Source organism: Amblyraja radiata, chromosome 15 (assembly GCF_010909765.2).
Source record: "Amblyraja radiata isolate CabotCenter1 chromosome 15, sAmbRad1.1.pri, whole genome shotgun sequence".
Classification (NCBI taxonomy): domain Eukaryota; kingdom Metazoa; phylum Chordata; class Chondrichthyes; order Rajiformes; family Rajidae; genus Amblyraja; species Amblyraja radiata.
The window spans coordinates 10,861,663-10,882,113 of NC_045970.1; the positions used below are offsets into that span (position 1 = coordinate 10,861,663).

Sequence of the window (20,451 nt, forward strand, 5' to 3'; positions counted from 1 at the left end):
TCAGCCAGGGTTCCTGTAATTTCTTCTGTGCCTGGTACAGGACAAATTGCTGGTGATATTTACTCCTAAGAACTTGCAGCTTTCAACCATCTCTAGTTTGGCACCATCATGTGTGTGCACCGCTTTCCTTCCTGATGGTAATCATAATCTCCTTTGTCTTGCTGTCATTGATGGAGAGGTTCATGTCTTTCTCCATGGTAAAACAGAGGAGAAATACTCATTGAGGATCTTGTCCATCTCCTGCAGCTCTACAATGAGATGACCAATTTGGTTTCTGAGAAGCTCTATTTTCTCTCTTGTTACTCTCTTTCCCTTAATGTGCATATCAAGTCTACTTGGATTTTCATTCATACTTTCTCTTGCCTCCTTTTTCCTCTCCTGACTTGCATCTTAGGTATGCTCTTCAGTTCACAAAACTCCTCTAGGGATACATTTGATCCCAGCTGCCTATACCTGTCCAATGCCTACTTTTTCCAAACCAGTGCCTCAATTTCTCTTGAGATTCCTTACTCCCACCTGCTTTTCCCTTCATTCTAACATGAACATGCATGCCCCGAACAGCGCACCTTTAAAAACACTTTTGGGACGTTCCTTTGCCTGCAAACAAACTACTCCAGTCAACTTGACCAAGTTCCGATCTAATACTATTAAAGTTGGCCTTGTTCAATTCAGGATTTTAAAGCATTGGCCCACCCTTACTTTATCCATAACTATTTTAAAGCTAATAGAACAGTGGTCGCTGGTCCCAACCTCAATCTCTCTGTACCCTAGAACATTAAGTTGCCAGTCCTGTCCCTCTCTCCTAGTCAGGTTTCCTTAAGAGCTACAATGTCCCAGTCACACATACCTAACCATGTCCTGAGTTCATCTGCCTTACCTATCATTAACATAAGTGCAATCCAGTCCAACAGTTCTCTCTCGCTCCCTGCTGTGCTCCAGCCTATTCTATCCACTGATCTTTCTTTCATCATACTGACTTCCGGCCTCTCTCTCACTTGTCTCAGTCCTGCATTGGATCCCATCCCCCTGCCAATCTAGTTTACACCCATCCAAGTAGCACGAGCAAACCTTCCTGCCAGGATATTGTTTCAGTATTTTCAGTTTGAAGAAGGGTTCTGACCTGAAATGCCACCTCTGATTTCCAGATGCTCAATGCCACCACAGAGACACACTTCTTTAATCAACATTGGAGACGTTGTAATAAGTTTTACCTGAAGCACGAGCCAATTTCCCATCATATTTAGTTTTGGACAGGATGAGACTCAGCAGGGGCAATGGCTTATTTGTACAAAGGTTAGAGTTCAGTTTTCTGGTTAATTATCCTTTTGTCAGAACAATTCTGACATATGTTTATCGTTCAAATGTTATCTCTGGTTCGCTCTCCATAGATGCTGACTGACCTGCTGAATGCTTCCTTAATTTCCTGTATTTATTTCAGCTTTACAGCATCTTCATTACTTCGATTTTGGATGAATGTCATTAATTACTTAGATTGTGTTACTTTGGTGCAATCGTTTATCCAAAAGCTTTATCGAGTAAATTCAAGAGGGATCTGCAGCAGTGAACTTATCGAGAGGGAATGGGATAGTGGTTACGGAGTACAGTAGAGGGGTGGGTGGTTTTTCTCAGGGAAATAAATCTTGCAGGAAGGGGAGCACATTCTGAAGACGGTAGTGGAGATTCAAGTGCAAAATTAACTCAAATGATGACTCGGGAGAGAACACAGGTCGTTGTTTTAGTATAAATAAGATGACCTAGAAAAAGAAAGGTAAAGGTACAGGGAGTAATGGAGGGTAAAGAATAAGTACAAGTGAACTGTGGTAAAGTTTGTGTTTTTGGGGAAGGGTGGAATGAGAAAGCACAAACAGCAGCTAAATAGGAGACTCACCAGAGCTCATTGGTCAGGGGAGAGGCAGGAACAGGGATTCAAAGAAACTTATTTTTCTCTTAACATCTGAAGTAGTCTGAAATGATTAGATGGGTTTGACAGAAGTAGGTACTCATTGTCTGCTATTTGCATCTTCCAAAGACGATCCTAATAAACTCAAAATGCATCATCTCTGCATGTTAGCGTTGTTTGACATGATTGCTTTCCTCTTTCCAGTCCCCTACTTGCAATTGCACTTCATTTGTAAAATGCAGCTCTTTTGACCCTGAATAACGTGTATACTGTTGCCAAGAGGTAATCACAGCACTGCTGTCCATCACCGCCACATGGAGAGTTTAAATTGTTTGAGAAATTAATCAAGTATTTCGATATTTTTACATTTTTTCTTGTCCTATAGAATCAACATCTCCAATATTTCTTTGAGGTCTTTTTTTTGTGAATGTTGGTGAGAGGATCATTTGAGAAAGAGAGATATCTCTGAGTGCTTCATGAATTCAGGCATTTGAAGGGTGGTTATTCACGTTTTGATTGAACCTATTCAATTTTTTCTGCTTGTCCCTGAAAGTGACCAAAAATTTAACATTCACAGAATGGCATGAAAGGTAATCAGAGAGATAATCCGTCAATACTGGTAGTGGAAAATCACTCCCTGCAACTCAGATTTAAATAGCATGACGGGGTATGTCTGACATTTTCAATGCCAATAATCTACAGCAGTCAAAGATATTAAGCCTGAACTAAAATTCTGGCATTTTACAAGTACAGCAGCTTTTTCTTCTCATACAACAGTGAGTGAGATATTACAACACGCAATAAATAATAGATAAAGAACCGAGGAATGACTACATTTTATGAAAGAAGCATTCACATTGAGCAATTCATTCACCTGTACAAATGTGATGGGTGTCAGTAGTGAACACGAGTGTAAAAAAAGAATATAAGTGTGCAAACTTCTAATTCCAATATTCCTGACAAAATCTCTGCTTCTCGTGCCTTATCATAGCAAATATGATAACAATGTGCAATTAGCCTAAAATCTGTTATTATGTTTATGGTTTTCATTTGTACTTTTGTGCTAATATTAGCTATTTTTCACAGAACTATTTTGAATAAGCTTAATAATTCCTGAAAGATTTTAGAAACATAGAAACATAGAAAATAGGTGCAGGAGTAGGCCATTCGGCCCTTCGAGCCGAATTTTAATTGTCTTTTATTGGTTCCATCAATTGGGATGTAGCTAAACAATAGTAACACTTAGATATGTAATCTAAATGACTGTGAATGGTTAATTTAATTTCCCCTGAGGTTCACCAACGAGGTCTACTTTGCTTTACAGAAAGCATAAACAATAAAAAGCTATTTCTATAACTCCCGAAATTAGAAAATTACAAAGTACAAAGGATTAGAATTAAGATCAAATTAGGTAAAATGTGGAATGACTACAAAAGGTATAAAAATGGAAGTACACCAAGTTGAGTTTAATATTATAATATCTTGCTTTGTCTTTCAAGATGTCTGAAGATATTACACGAATCTAAAAAATGCATATTTAATTATCAAAATGAACACAGGAGTCTAATATATGAATAGCACATCACAGTTATTTACTAGAAGTAATGCCTGAATTATATCTAACTCATTGTTTATATCCTACACAGTAACACAACTATAATATCAAATTGTATGTGGTGTTCGAATTTCAAAGGAACTGTTGCAATAATGATACTAAAATAGGACAAACTTAAAAACAGAGAGGTTGCATTTAATATAGACACAAAATGCTGGAGCAATTCAACGGGCCAGGCAGCATCTCTGGAGAAATGGAATAGGTGATGTTTCGTGTCGAGACCTTTCTTTATTTTGTCATAAGTGATAGGAGAAGAATTAGGTCATTCGGCCCATCAAGTCTACTCCGCCATTCAATCATGGCTGATGTCTCTCCCTCCTAACCTCATTCTCCTGCCTTCTCCCCATAACCCTTGACACCCGTACTAATCAAGAATCCATCTACCTCTGCCTTAAAAATATCTATTGACCTGGCCATTTGTCTCTATATTTGGTGTAAAACAGCATCTGCAGTTCCTTCCTGCACACAAGGTTGCATCTAATATTAGCTGACAGCAGAGCTTGAAACTGGATCAAATTCTAAAGTGCATTCCACAAATAAAACAGCATTTGCCACAGCCCAGGAAACAAGAAAGAAATCTGGTGGGACTGTAAATCAACTTCAGTTATTGTAATTTACAAATGCACTAAAAATAAAATAAAATTGATATGCATATGCCTGTGAACCTCATTGGGATCCAGAGCTAACTGTCTAGGAGCATCGGTATAAATAGGACTGCATCAAATATCTCAACAAATGAAAGTTTAAAAATTTCTAAAAAATAATAAATATTCAAAGCCAAGTGAGATCTAGAAAATGCATTGAAGAGCTGAGCGTGTTTATGGTTTCTTTCCCAAATAAAGAAGAATCCTCCACAAATCTCCTCATGGTATGTCTACTTTGAAGAAGTTCTCCTCCTCTCTCCGACGAGAGTTCAGCAACATCCTCTCTCACCGCTCCCCCTCTGCGATTCCTTCTTCCCTCCGACTCTACGACCACGTTTTAACCCAGACCCGTTACCACAGCCACGTTTGTTTTCTCGGGACTTGCCTGCGCCTCCATCTTTTACCTCGTGAGTCCCAGCTTCCGTTCCAGACCTCCCAGTTCGGACCCAACAGGTTCCGACAGTCGATCTGCCATTTTTCACAACAGTTCTCCTCCCGTGCCCTGCGTTCTACACTGGCTGCGATGCACCAACAGGCCCTCGCTCTGACTCTCCCACAGCTCCGGGCCTCACCTGCAATGGACCCCAACTGCTCTTCATTCAATGCCAGATCCACACACTCAACAAACGCTTCCTTTCCTACCTGGACTCCACAAAGAATAGCAAACTTATCCGCCTCCAGACCGGTCCCTCCACTGACACTCCTCGCCTCGACTGCCCGCAGGCCCGGGGCTCCACCGCAGGTCTGTGCCGCCTGCCTGACCACCACAAGGCCGAGACCCATGACCCCATCACTGCCATGAGGAACAGCACCAACACTCACCGCCATCCTGGCCGATCCCAGACCCGGACCACTGAAACTTCCACCGTCGTCGACCTTCACCACCTCCCCGGGGCCACAATCGCCGCGGCCGCAGACATTCATCGCCTCCCTGGGGCCGCTGCCGCCAACCCTCGCCGCCTCCCCGGCCATCTGCTGACCGTAGGGTTGCCAACTGTCCCGTATTAGCTGGAACATCCCGTATATTGGGCTAACTTGGTTTATTCCATACGGGACAGCCTTTGTCATAGATACATAGATGCATAGAAAATAGATGCAGGAGGAGGCCATTCGGGCCTTCGAGCCAGCACCGCCATTCATTGTGATCATGACTTGTCCCGTATTGTCCCATATTTGTGATTGTCCCGTATTTGACTGCTGCAACTCGGGTCGAGGGGACTGTCGGGTCGGAGCGCCATGGCCGGCCCTGCATCACCAGTCCCGACGTCGTGCATCGGCAGCGCCTCGCCCGTGGCCCCGTCGGTCGGCAGCCCGGCCAGCCGTCTGACATTCGGACCTTCACTTACCGAACTCATGGTTGATCATCAGTTCATGAGTTGGATGGGGTGCCGGGCCAAAACTCATCAGCTGGCACGCCGGCTGGGCTTTGTGCAGTCATTCACCCAGCCACGGCCGATTCGGTCAATTAATTGCCGTCAGTAATTTGTCCTGTATTTTAACCTTTTGTCCCTTATTGGGAGTGAGAAAGTTGGCAACCCTAGCCAACTGGGACCACCGACGCTTCATCCGACTGACTTCTCCAGTGCCTGGCGGGCCTACACCAGCGACTCCGCCGACCCTTGCCCATCCACCACCCACCAGGAGACCGCAGCCGTCGCTTTACCTGAGTCCCAGGCTCTGCACCAGGCCCACAGTCTCCACATTACCTGAGTCCCCGGCTCCGCACTGCGCCTAGTCTCCACATTACCTGAGTCCCAGGCTCCGCACCTGGCCCACAGTCTTCACATTACCTGAGTCCCTGGCTCCGTACCGGGCCCACCGTCTCCACAATGCAGACTCCAACACCACGGGGTCTGACTCTGCTGGGGCCTCTTGCTCCCCACCGCCCCCACCCCCCCCACACCCCCCACCCCCCCCTACAGGGAACCTCAGTAGGGGTTTCACTGGTTCTTCCCCTTCCCCTTTTAACCAGGTGGCCCCAGCTACTCCCCACCCGTACAATAGTCCTCATGCCCCCCTCCTCTCTGAACACCCACCATCCCCCCCACTAGACATCGCCTCGGCCTTCATCTACTCACCTGCCTTCCTCCGACCCCAACCCCCACCCTTGCCGGGTGGTCACCATCCCCCTGACCTCCCCCTTTCTGATACAGAAAGGTGTGTCCTCAGCAGAGGTCTCACCTTTGTTCCTCTCCGCCTCCACCTCAATGAGTTCCGGGTCCGCCACAAAGTAGGGCTCTTTTTCTGTCGCCTCCACCTCCGTGCTTTCCCTATGGGAGGGAGTCCTCACCACCCGTCTCCACCAGTCCCCCTCCTCGAACTTCCCCAGTTGTCCCTCTACCTTCTTTAGACCTTTTCGTTTCCAACTGCTGGCGGGACATCAACTGTCTCAACTTTTTTACTCCCCTTACCTACTCTAACCTCACCCCCTCTTAACGTACAGCCCTCAGCTCATTCTGCAGCAAGCCTGACATTACAATCAAACCCACTGACAAGGAAGATGCCGTGATAGTCTTGTGCACTGACATCTACTGGGCTGAGGCCAGGCGATTACTCTCAGACACCTCCTCCTACTTATCCTTGGACCATGAACCCCACAGATGAGAACCAGACCTTAATATCACATTACTTCCGGCACTCTGACCTCTAAAGCCTCCAACCTTATCTTTCCCCAGCCTCGCACTTCCCAATTTTATCTTCTCCCCAAAATCCACAAACAGAACTGTTCTGGCAAACTCATTGTTTCTGCTTGTTCATGTCCCACTAAATTAATTTCCACATACCTCGACTCCATCCTATCCCCCCTAGTCCAATCCCTCCCCACCTATGTTCAAAACACCTCACACGCTCTTCATTTCAATGACTTACATTTTCCAGGCCCCCACTCCCTCATCTTTACCATGGATGTCCAGTCACTCTACACCTCCATCCCCCACCAGGAAGGTCTTAAAGCCCTCCATTTCTTCCTCAACTGCAGAACCAACCAATTTCCATGTACTAACATTCCCTTCCGCCTAGCAGAGCTGGTCCTTACCCTCAACAACTCCTTCGATTCCTCCCACTTCCTCCAAATCCAAGGCAAAGTTGTGGGCACTCACATGGGCCCCAGCTATGCCTGCCTCTTTGTAGGGAACATCGACCAATCACCGTTCCAGGCGTACACTGGCCCTATCCCTGAAGACTACCTCCACAACATTGATGAATGCATCAGTGCTACCTCCTGCACCCATGCAGAACTCACTGATTTCATCAACTTCACGACTAGTTTCCATCCTGCACCCAAATATTCCGACATCTCCCTACCATTTCTAGATCTCACCATCTCCATCACAGGAGACAGATTATTGACTGACATCTATTACAAACCCACTGACTCCCATAGCTATCTTGACTACACTTCTTCCATCCTGCTCCCAGTAAAGACTCTATCCCCTACTCCCGAATTCCTCCGTCTACGCCACATCTGCGCCCAGGATGAGGTTTTCCATACTAGGTCATCGGAGATGTCCTCATTCTTTAGGGAACGGGGGTTCTCCTCTTCCATTATAGATGAGGCTCTCACTAGGGTCTCCTCGATATCCCACAGCTCCACTCTTGCTCCCCCTACCCCCATTCGTAACAAGGACAGAGTCCCCCTTGTCTTCACCTTCCAGCCCATCAGCCGTCGCATACAACATATAATCCTCCAACATTTTTGCCACCTCCAACGGGATCCCACTACTGGCCACATCTTCCCAGCTCCATGACTTCCTGCTTTCTGTAGAGACCATTCCCTCCGCAACTCCCTGGTCAACTCGTCACTTCCCACCCAAACCACCCCCTCCCCAGGTACTTTCCCCTGCAACTGCAGGAGATGCAACACCTGTCCCGTTATCTCCCCCTCAACTTCATCCAAGGACCCTGACAGTCTTTTCAGGTGAGGCAGAGGTTCACTTGCACCTCCTCCAACCTCATCTACTGTATCCGCTGTTCTATGTGTCAACTCCTGTATATCAGCGAGACCAAGCGCAGGCTCGGCGATCGTTTCACTGAACACTTCCGTTCAGTCCACCTTAACCTACCTGATCTCCCGGTTGCTCAGCACGTAAACTTCCCCTCCCATTCCCAATCTGACCTTTCTGTCCTGGGCCTCCTCCATTGTCAGAGTGAGGCCCAGCGCAAATTGGAGGAACAGCACCTCATATTGTGCTTGGGTAGCTTACACCCCAGTAGTATGAACATTGACTTCTCTAACTTCAAATAGCCCTTGCTTTCCCTCTCTCTCCATCCCCTCCCCTTCCCAGTTCTCCCACCAGTCCACTGTCTCTGACTACAGTCTAACTCTGTCCCGCCCACTCCTCTGACATCAGTCTGAAGAAAGGTTCCAACCCGAAACGTCAGCTATTCCTTCTCTCCAGAGATGCTGCCTGTCCTGCTGAGTTACTCCAGCATTCTGTGTCTACCTTTGATTAAAACCAGCAACGGCAGTTCTTTCCTACACAAGAATCCTTCATCTTGATGATGTTAAATCAACACCCCATTACAAATAATAAGTTGTCACAACAGCTTGGAGCTATTTATACTGCGCCATGATAAGCAGAACACACCGCGATGATGGATAGAAAATAATAAAATAAAAGGTGCAAAATGCTCAGAGGCAAATGAAGCGACATCCTTATCGGTAATGTCTTTCAGCTGTCACGTTCTCCATGAACTGCATTTATATTCTGGAAACATTCTGCTATGCGCCACCAATACAAATGGTTTCAGCTACTCAGAGAAATATGATATACTTGTTCCTTACCGCAGCATTGGTTGTGGTGAGTGTGATGGTTGTTCAGCATTGTGGTACTGAGGCAGCTTTTTGGTCACTTGCTTGTAAATATTTCTGGCAGTGACACAAATCCAGAAAATCGTAGAGAGTGTGGAGTAGTGTAAAACAATCCCAACCTAGAAGGTAAAGATATATATATATATATATTATATCATCAGGAGAGGAAAAACAACAGAGATATTGAGAGTGATAATGCAACACATTTAAAAGATCGTCGAGTGAAATGTGCCCTTTGCATGTTTATGAGCAAAAATTCTCAGAGGACATCAGTAGATAAAGTGATAACTGCTCTCTTTTATTCTCACGAGGGAAGATAAATATCTGCACAAATAAATCAACATGTATTATTCGTTGGAAAGTAATTAAATCTGTTTTATACATAATTTATAAAAGCATCTCCTGAATGCACGTCTCCCGCCATTTCTGCCATTCATGATTTTGTTGCCGTATGAATGTCGAATAAGCACTCACTGCAGGGTGTGTTTTTGTTCGGTTTCTAACATATTTGCTAAAATTCACAGCAGGTCTTCAGCATAACAGCAACCAAATTTTTGTTTCAGTTTAGCAGTCAGATTTACATAGCTGTTCACCGCAAACATAAACTATCATGTCAGCACAATAACCCAGACAGGGATACATCACAATCACAATAATGCTGCATCCTGTCCAAGCCATTTCAAGAGGCACAACATCTTCCAATCTCTTATGGGACTACCTCTGGAAGGCAGAATTCCCAACAAGGTGAAGCACGCAGCCTCCAGAAGGTTTGGTATTTTATTTGCATAAAGGTATGGAACTTTATTTGGCACGTGTACTGAGGTACAGTGAAATAAATTTTTGTGTTCAGTACAAGTACTATTCCCCATGAGCATGTAGATGCATTATTAGATAAGCATCTCAGATACAATACATGTGTACAGCAGTTGTACAGTACTATACACTTGTGCTGTATCTCAGGTGCTTCTCTAATATGTATTTAAGTGCTTATGTGGAGTGATACTTGTGCAGAACTGTATATTTACAAAAAGCAGCTACAAAATTAACTAAGACCCTCTGAAAATAAAAACGAATCAAAATACACATTCACATTATTAGTTTTGAGGTTAAGAGCACTGAAGGAAGATGAGATAGCTCCCTCCGAAAGCTGCTTTTGCCCGAGTTTCCATCAGTGTTATACATCTGGTGTTGCAATAGGCTGCTGGTTCCATCAACCTGCCGCAAATCACTCTTGAACCACTCCTTAGAGCTAATACCCATGTATCCAGGAAGCATAACCCTCTTCTGCACCATTTCCTCAGCCTCCACATACTTCCTGACCAGAACTGCATTCAATACCTCAAATGCAGTCCAACCAGAGTTTTATAACTTGCAACATGACATTCAGACTCATAACTAATACCCCGGCATATGGAATAGTTGCCTTCGTCAGTTCCACTTCTTTACCACTCGATCTACTTGTGTTGCTACTATCAAGGAGCTGACTTGGATTCCTCTGTGCATCAATGCTTACATTTGACCTTGCAAGGCATACCATGTCACTCTTATCAAGATTAAACTCCACCTGACATTTTTCCACCTGTATCTGTAACTGATCTATATCCTGCTATATCCTTTGATAACCTTGTTCACTGTCTGCAACTCAGCCATATATCTGTATCAGCTGAAAATCCACTCACCAACTCATCTGCATTTTTGTGCACGTTTATATATACATCACAAAACAACAGTCCCGGCACTGATACCTGCAGAACCCTAGTTGCAGACCTCCAGCCAGAATAACACTACCACTTCTGACCTCTGCCATTATTCCACCATAACTAATGGGGTGCATCCTGAGCATTTTCAGAACCAGTGTGTTTGAGAGTCAGCCAATAAGTCCTCACTGAGAACCACAGCTTTGCAACCGAGGTCTGATGTCAAGCCAGTATTTACAGAGACGTTTGCTTGGCTAGAGATTTGTTATTAACAGTCTTCACATTTTCTCAGAAGATTGTATTTACAGAACCAACTTCTGTAAATGTAAAGGAGAAAATATAATTACTGGGATTAAGTAAATCCTTCCCTCTGACCATCCACATCAATCATAAGCAAATACCAACATTCAAAACTTTATATTTTGCACATTTAGCAAATGGAGCCTCATGTTTAGGACTTGCAATTTAAAGATGTGGGAGAGGGAACTGTGCATATGAAGGTCTGCATGTGTAGTTTTCATCACAACAGCTCTTTTCACATCAACATACTGCAGCAGAAATTAACACAGTTTATCATTTTCTGCTAAATTAATTTGATATTAATGACCTTGAAATTTGTGCCTGTATTCCTCCAGGCAACCCCCAATTAAGAACCAGATGAAACAGATTTGTTCTTTTTTATGGCTCTCGTACACCTGCCAATTTTATTGTGAAAAATGCATGGGTAACTTCCTCTGTTTGACACATCCAGACAATGAACGTGATATTAAACAGAGAACAGCTGAGTATTTGGAAGACCTCGATACACTCATTATGTAAAACACCTACTTCGGCATCACTCAGAAACAAATATAAAGATAGATTATCTCATGTTATCTGTGAATTAGTATCCTATTGTTTCAGTTTCAATTTCAGCTTAGTTTATTGTCACGTGTACCGAGGTAGAGGGAAAAGCTTTTGTCACTTGCGATCCAGATAGCAGAAAGACAATGCATGATTACAATTGAGCCATTTACAGTGTGTAGATACATGATAAGGGAATAACGTTTCGTGTAAGGTGAAGCCAGCAAAGTCCAATCAAGGAAAGTCCAAAGAGGTAGATAGTAGTTCAGCACTGCTCTCTGGTTGTGGTACGATGATTCAATTGCCTGATAACAGCTGGGAAGAAACTGTCCCTGAATCTGGAGGTGTGCGTTTTCACACTTCTAAACCTTTTGCCCGATGGGAGAGAGAAGAAGGGGGAGTGGCCAGGGTGCGACTCCTCCTTGATTATGCTGCTGGCCTTGATCATAGTTAAAGTAAGATATATTACTGTTGGAGTAGAGATGGAGCTATTGTAATATGTGTTTGTAGATCTGCTTCCTTGGCTAGCACGCAAATGGACGCCTGGGTTGGGCGCCATCTTGGCAGCTAGGAATGCTGGGAAAGCTAGGAAGCTTGGAATGCTTTATTTCTTTGATTTCTATGATTTCATCTGATTTGTAGATGTAATTAGAAGAGGACAGTTGGATTCAGGAGGAGGGATATGATCTGTAGAAAGTGTCAATAAATGAGATTTGGATTATGGGTAAGTGTGCATCGCCAAATGCAGTAGCCACAAAATCCTCCAAATTCCCTGGGAGTATAACACCAATATCACATACTCTCTCAGGCCAACATCCCCAGCATTGAGGATGGTCCATTGCATACATGGGACTTGCCATGTTGTTCATATGCCTGACAGCAGGTTCCCAAAATAGACATTCTGCTGTTGGTTCTGTCAGATGGACAGAGGGAAAGATTCAACAGTAACGTTCAAAGCTTCCTCAAAGTAGTGCACATCTCCACTGATGTCTGTGACTGCTCAAAATGGAGAAGGAGCAGTGTGGATAGCATTAGGATCTCTGAGGCTGTGAATTGCGGACGCAATGGTACCGTGCATAAGCAGAACCTCATAAACCTCCCACCACTTCCTGCCCCATCTGTGGAAGATTCTGCAATTCCCACTGTGGCCCCTTTAGCCACAGCAAGAACCCACAAAATCAGAGGCCGCAGAAGTGCATAAAGTAGGAATCAGAATCAGGACACTAATAGCAGGCACATAAAGCAAAGAGAAGTGTGTAGGAAGGAACTGCAGATACTGGTTTACATCAAAGATAGACGCAAAATGTCTCGACCCGCAACGTCACCCATTCCTTCTATCCAGAGATGCTGCCTGTCCCGCTGAGTTACTCCAGCATTTTCTGTCTATCGAAAGCAAAGAAAGGGCAACAGAGCTAAAGAATTAATGGAAAGTTTGTATTGAATACAGAGCAGGATAGGTAAAAGGCTTAGAGTAGAAGATTAATAGAGTGGTGATTAGTCAATAGCATTATGTGATTATGATGATCTAATGATGGAATATAATTTCCACAGAGTGTCACAAGATTAACTTGGAATAATTGACAATGTGACACTCATGACCATTGTAAAGGCATTTAAATAGACAGACAAATATGAATGGGAAATTAAAATAATAGAAGGTTGATAAGAATGTGGAACAAATTATCATAAAGAGCTCAAAATAACTCTGAATGGTTCCTGTCAGCAGGTTGGATTCATTGATATTAGATCTATAAAACATGTAGGAAATCTGGAGCCAATTGTATGTTTTAACTAAATGGTCTGAAAAATGTTGTTACATGACTATCAGAGATAGATAATGATCACACTTTCCAAAGACATTTGGCAAAGAAACGTCAATCAGCACCACCCATGTCAATTCTTTCCTTGTTATCTCCTGACAGTTAGCTAAAATCCGTCAGAATACTCTCAAAAGTAGGAGAATTGCTTTAGGCAATCAGGGATTCTTAATTGAAAACATGTGTGGACATAGAGCAAAGTTTGTTTGATGAAAATAAAGACTGAATTACTGTATGTCATGGTCTGCTTTCATTTAGACTATGTCCCTTGGTTATTATATATTTTGTTTCTCCTTAAAGGGTGCATTTACAAACTCTGCATTACATGGATATAAACACAGATACTAAATAATATGACTCAACTCTTTCAAAATATATGGATTTTAATGGTTGTGAATGAGATAAATGACTCAAGGAACCAAACCCGATTTTTGGTTAAACCATAGTGAATAAATTCCTAATCAAATTATATAAAAATACTTTGAAATATCGGATTTTCGAGACATGTATGTTGCTTGCATGAATGGCAAACTGCGGCCAATTACCATCCATATGCGATCATTTAAAATATATTCTCGACATGTGGGAGTTGTTTAAAGACCACTTGATCTGAGTTCAGGATTGGCATGTTTCAGTTAGGTGGGGGGACAACTGTGGGCAAGGTATGTAAACCTTGGCTGACAAGGCTGCTTGTACATTTCGCCAAAAAGAAGAAGGAAGCACATATACCGTTTAGGAAGATGAATTCAGACAGAGCCGCTGAGGAATGTAAAGAATGCGGGAAAGATCTTGAGCAGGGAATTAAGAGAACCAAAAGAGGCCTTGAAATGCCATAGCAAGTTGGATGAAGGAGATGCCAGATTTTGTTGATCATTTCAAAATCCAGCAGCAACCAGAAAAACGCTACGACTCGTTGGGCGACTGAGGAGACTGCACACGACCAGACAGTCGATACCCCGGCAACCATGTGGTGACAGCCAAATCGCCTGTAGTCGCCTAAAAGATCGCCTAAGTGGGACAGGTCCCAAATGCCCCTGTCCCACTTAGGAAACCTGAACGGAAACCTCTGGAGACTTTGCGCCCCACCCAAGGTTTCCGTGCGGTTCCCGGAGGTTTTTGTCAGTCTCCCTACCTGCTTCCACTACCTGCAACCTCCGGCAACCACCTGCAACCTCCAGGAACCGCACGGAAACCTTGGGTGGGGCGCAAAGTCTCCAGAGGTTTCCATTCAGGTTTCCTAAGTGGGACAGGGGCATAAGGAATCAAAGGATAATTGAATTGGGCAGGAAGCAGAATTGATGTAAAAGTGCAGCTATAACTTTCCCAAATGAATAAGCAACCTTCAGGGAATCACATAGTATATTACTGCTCCTTATTCTCAAGCATGTTTATATTAAATGCCAATTTTCCGATGGAAGCAGAATTGGACTAATTGTTTTTGGTGTCTTAATGAGGTGGAATGTTTGGATTTGCCCTTGTCTTTTTATGGATTTACACAACTACCATAAACCCTCGTTATAACGAACCCTGAGGAGTGGTGTCCGTTATTGCTGATTGTCTGCTATAACCAAGTAAGGTATTATAATTGTATGTAGTTGAAACAAAGAACTGCAGATAATGGTTAATGCACAATAGAACACAAAGTGCTGGAATAAATCAGCAGCTCAGACAGCATCTCTGGAGAATATGGATAAGTGAATGTCAGGACCCTTCTTCAGACTGAATCAATCTGTGAGTTACTCCAGCACTTTGTGTAGTTTCACCTTAAAACTAGGTCCCAATGCCACTGGTCTGCATGAGCGATCCCTTCTTCACTGGCTGCCCCATGGTCCAGTTGATGCTTCTGTTGGTGCTGCTCACGTTGTATCCCCTGGACCCCAACTCTTTCTTCAGGCCGCTACCAATGACAGGATGCTCTCAGTCACCATGGGGCTCCCTCCCCTCTCACCATCTGCCGTCTCATCCTGTCGGCTGTTGCTTTGTCTGTTTCTTTACCACCGCCACCTCCTCCTCCTCCTTCTAGTTCACAGTCGCTGACATGTTCCAAGGCAGAATTTGTTGGTGACTCCGGGCAAGAGGAGGATGAGGCGGTGGTGTCGGTGGGGTGGGGTGGGGAGAGGCCGAGTGAACAGAGCGACGGGAGAAGGAGGCAGTAGCGGTGGAGCGGGGAGTGAAAAATGCGACGGTCAACAGGAAGAAGCGGCAGCTGGTGAGAGGGATGGAGCCCCATGGTGACCAAGGGCATTCTGTCGGTGGCAGCGGCCTGAAGAAAGCACTGTCCCCAAGGGCCAAACATGAGCCACAACAGCAGCCACATTAACTGAACCCTGCAGTGGGTGAAGAAGGGCTCGCTGGTGCACTTTGCGATTCAGGAGTTGTGTTGGGCTGTATGCGGCTGGGGGGGCGGTGGGAGCCGAGGATGGCATCAGCAGGTCCGTCTGCTATATCTGAAATCTGTTAAAAGGGTTCTGTTAAATTGAGGATTTACTGTACTTAATTATACTGCTATGTTGCAGCTACATTATAAATTCTGCTAAAAATAAGACAAAAGGATTTCTGATTATGTAACAATTTGACTGAAAAAAAGGTTTTTAGGGGCTGGTCTTTCTTCACATTCAACATATTCACTTATGTTTGAAATTTTGTGAAATTGATATCATTTTCAGAATTATTCATTTTACTAGCCATAAAATAATAGTTTAATAAATACATGTCCACATTGAGGTTTATAATTAAAATATTGCTTAATATTTTAAATTCATTTTATGGGTTCATGTGGGAAGGCCATCATTTATTGTTCACTATTTATGGTGTCAATATTGTGTTAATTTCCCAAGGATGCTTGCTGAATCTATTTATTGATGAAAGATTTGTTAAAGATTCGTCTTGGGGTGGACATAATGGCTTTTGGGAATAATGTGGTTCTGGTACACATATAATCTGACAGCTATAATTTTGATATTTGCAGCATTTTAAAAGAGACAAATGTTTACAGATGGTGCTGGAAGAAGGGAAAGGTGTATGATGACATCTCTACAGATGCACTATCGAAAGCATTCTATTGTGCTGCATCACAACTTGGTTGGGCTGCCGCTCTGCACAAGGCAACAGGAAATTGCAGACAGTTCGATGCAGCACAGTCTATTATGCATATCAGCCCACCATCCCTCCCATCTCCATCTACACTTCAAGCTGTCTTGGTAAGGCAGCCTACATAATCAAAGGTCACTACCTTACTCCCATCCCCAATTTGGGAGATGGTATAAAAATATGAAAGCATGTAGCACCAGATTCAGGAACAGCTTGTTTTCAGACTCATGACTGGACACCTCATCTGCGATGCTGTAACTCTATATTCTGCACTTTGTTTCCTTTCTCTTTTGCACTACCTAATGCGCTCGTATATGGTTGATAGTACTAACGTAAGGTGTAATTTGTTAGGGAACAATGTTTTTTCACTGCAGCTCACTGCACATGACGATAATAAACCACTATAATATTAAATCTTAACAATACGAAGACCATTCAATGATCTTTCACTGCTCAGGCTAGAAACATCATAAGGTAGAATTCATGGAGAGGGATGAATGGGGAGCCAATAAGGTGGTTCTGAAAAACACAAGACCCTGGAAGAATGAAGGACATACGATTCATTAACTCACGAGTTGAGGTGGGTAGCGCCATGGAAGTGGCAGCGATTAGTTCTAGAAAAGTTACTGCCTTACAGTGCCATAAACCCCGGTTCAATCCTGACTACGGGTGCTTGTCTGTACCGAGTTTGTAAATTCTCCCCATGACCTGCCTGGGTTTTCACTGCGATCTTCCATTTCCTACCACACTCCAAAGACGTATATGTTTGTAGGTTAATTGGCTTGGTATAAATGTAAATTTCCCTAGTGTGTGTACAGTAGTGTTATCGTGTGGGGATCACTGGTCCGTGCTGGCTCGGTGGGCCGAAGGGCCTGTTTCCACGCTGTATCTCTAAACTAAATTAATAAAATACAGATTGAGATAAACAAGATGCCAAGATTATAATCCATTGTTCAATGTGACGTATTAGCCAGAGAGTGTTATAATATCAATTAAAAAGTTTAATGTCAAGGCATTCTTTTTTTGAGAGAGCTGGAGGAAACCATATCATATATGACCTGATGCAGGAAAAGATGTCTGGCAGTACAGGAATGTTTACAGGTTGAGATAAATACCAGAGAAAAAGATTCAGATGCAGCGCACACATGGGAGTAACACAATGCCTCAAACAACAATATAAAATAAATCAATAAATACAGGTTAGATCCCTGGAGGAATCTGGAAAAATAGTCCAGGACTGGAAGAGAAACCATTGCAGGAAATGTATTGGTATTAGAAGGAATGGAACTAGGTCACCACAGTTCTATAGAGCTTGATAAAAGAGGGGCATCTGAGGAGGATGGCACAATTGATCATGACAAATGACTTTAAAAGATCTGGTATATAAAAGCATGCCAAAGGGCAATTTGCTGCTTTAAGCCATAACTGAGATTCAAATTGGTATTGATATTGGTTTATTATTGTCACACGTACAGACATACAGTGAAAAATGTTGTCTAGCATTTTATCCAGTAAATTCATAACATATATGAGTACAATTGGTCCATACACGTCCAAAAGGTAGTGCAAAGAGAAAAATAACCAGAGTGCAGAATAAGTGCCACTGTGTTATCGCTCCAGAGAAAGTGCAAGGGCCACCATGAGGAAGGCTGAGAGATCAGGGTTACAGTTCTAGCGTATGAGAGGTCCATAACAGCGGCTATGTTGCCTCTTCTGAATCTGATGCTTTGTTCTTTTGTATCTTATGCCTGATGGGAGAGGGGATAAGAGTGAATGTGTGGAGTGTATTATGTTGATTATGTTGGCTGCTTTTACGAGGCAATGTGATGTGTATATGGTGTTAATTCGGGGAAAGGCTAGTTTGTGTGATGGACTGGACTGCATCCACAACTCTGCAATTTTTGTGGTCTGGGACAGATTTCACAAACCATGTTGTGATGCATCCTGATAGGATGCTTTCCACAAAGTTGGTAAAAGTCATTGCAGGCACGCCAAATTTCCTTGAAGATAGACACAAAATGCTGAAGTAACTCAGCGGGACAGGCAGCATTTGGAGAGAAGGAATGGGTTATGTTTCAGGTCGAGACCCTTCTTCAGACGGGTCAAAATTTCCCCAAATTTCCATTGTCTCCTGAAGAAGTGGTGTGCTTTCTATGCCATAGCATCAATACGATTGGACCGGGATAGATCATTGGTAATATTTACATCCAGCAACTTGCTGAGAAGAAATATGGTAGCAGGTAATGGCTGTAAATATCAATGAAACGGCCGATTAGATAATCCCATTCAAATGAAAATAAGAAATATTTAAGACGTTGGAAATCTGAGATAAAATAGAAAATGCTGGTCCGGAAGTATTTATGGAAAGAGAAGCAGAGTTAGCATTTCATAGAAACATAGAAAATGGGTGCAGGAGTAGGCCATTCGGCCCTGCGAGCCTGCACCACCATTCAATATGATCATGGCTGATCATCCAACTCAGTATCCTGTACCTGACTTCTCTCCATACCACCTGATCCCTTTAGCCACAAGGGCCATATCTAACTCCCTCTTAAATATACCCAATGAACTGGCCTCAACCACCCTCTGTGGCAGAGAATTCCCAGATTCCCACTCTGCGTGAAATTTTTTTTTTATCATCTCGATCCTAAAAGACTTCCCCCTTATCCTTAAACTGTGACCCCTTGTTCTGGACTTCCCCAACATCGGGAACAATCTTCCTGCATCTAGCCTGTCCAACCCCTTAAGAATTTTGTAAGTTTCTATAAGATCCCCCCTCAATCTTCTAAATTCTAGCGAGTACAAGCCAAGTCTATCCAGTCTTTCCTCAGATTAGGGCACCAAAACTGTACGCAACACTCCAGGTGTGGTCTCACCAAGGCCCTGTACAACTGCAGTAGAACCTCCCTGCTCCTATATTCAAATCCTTTTGCTATGAATGCTAACATACCATTCGCTTTCTTCACTGCCTGCTGCACCTGCATGCCTACTTTCAATGACTGGTGTACCACGACACCCAGGTCTCGTTGCATCTCCCCTTTTCCTAATCGGCCACCATTCAGATAATAGTCTATTTTCCTGTTCTTGCCACCAAAGTGAATAACCTCACATTTATCCACATTATACTGCATCTGCCATGCATTTGCCCACTCACCCAACCTATCCAAGTCACCTTGTAGCTTCCTAGCATCCTCCTCACAGCTAACACTACCCCCCAGCTTCGTGTCATCCGCAAACTTGGAGATGTTGCAATCAATTCCCTCGTCCAAATCATTAATATATATTGTAAATAGCTGGGGTCCCAGCACTGTGCCTTGCGGTACCCCATTAGTCACTGCCTGCCATTGTGAAAAGGACCCGTTTACTCCTACTCTTTGTTTCCTGTCTGCCAGCCAGTTCTCTATCCACATCAATACTGAACCCCCCAATACCGTGTGCTTTAAGTTTGCATACTAATCTCTTATGTGGGACCTTGTCGAAAGCCTTCTGAAAGCCCAGATATAACACATCCACTGGTTCTCCCTTATCCACTCTACTAGTTACATCCTCGAAAAATTCTATAAGATTCGTCAGACATGATTTACCTTTCATAAATCCATGCTGACTTTGTCCAATTTCAATTCATGCACTCTTCATCAGAGCTATTTGTGTTCCGATGATAGTCTCCAATAGTTTAGTACTAGACCAAGTGCAGACCCGTTGGGTCTGGTCCCCGAACGTGCTTCCGACCCCCCCGGGGAGGGGGGCAGGGGAGGGGGGAGGAAGGGAGGGGGGCAGGGGGAGGGAGGAGGGTGATGTTTCCGAATTGAACTCGCTATGGAATGAAGTCAGTGAAAGCGGCGGTTAGAGAGTGTGAGGCCTCGCATCTTCGGCACTTCTGAGAAGCTGGCTCTGTCGCGCTGGCTGTTCCCCCGCTGCTGGAAAAGCATCAGTTGAAGATGCGATCTTTGGCTTGAGGCAGCGTGACATAGCCGGGCCGGGCACCAGCGGCAGGGAAAAATGTTGGTGTTTTTGGAGCAGAGGCGGGCGACAGCA

At 43.8% G+C, this 20,451-nt stretch overlaps 1 protein-coding gene across 2 annotated transcripts in view; it reads right to left on the reverse strand.

Moving 5' to 3' along the window:
- The window catches only part of adgra1 (adhesion G protein-coupled receptor A1), a 659,066-nt gene that overhangs the window by 13,127 nt on the left and 625,488 nt on the right, over nt 1–20,451 (reverse strand). For both annotated transcript variants that reach the window (XM_033033639.1, XM_033033638.1), the window contains one exon: nt 8,943–9,088. In XM_033033639.1, coding sequence (XP_032889530.1) covers nt 8,943–9,088 — 146 coding nt within the window. The remainder of the gene's footprint in view (nt 1–8,942; nt 9,089–20,451) is intronic.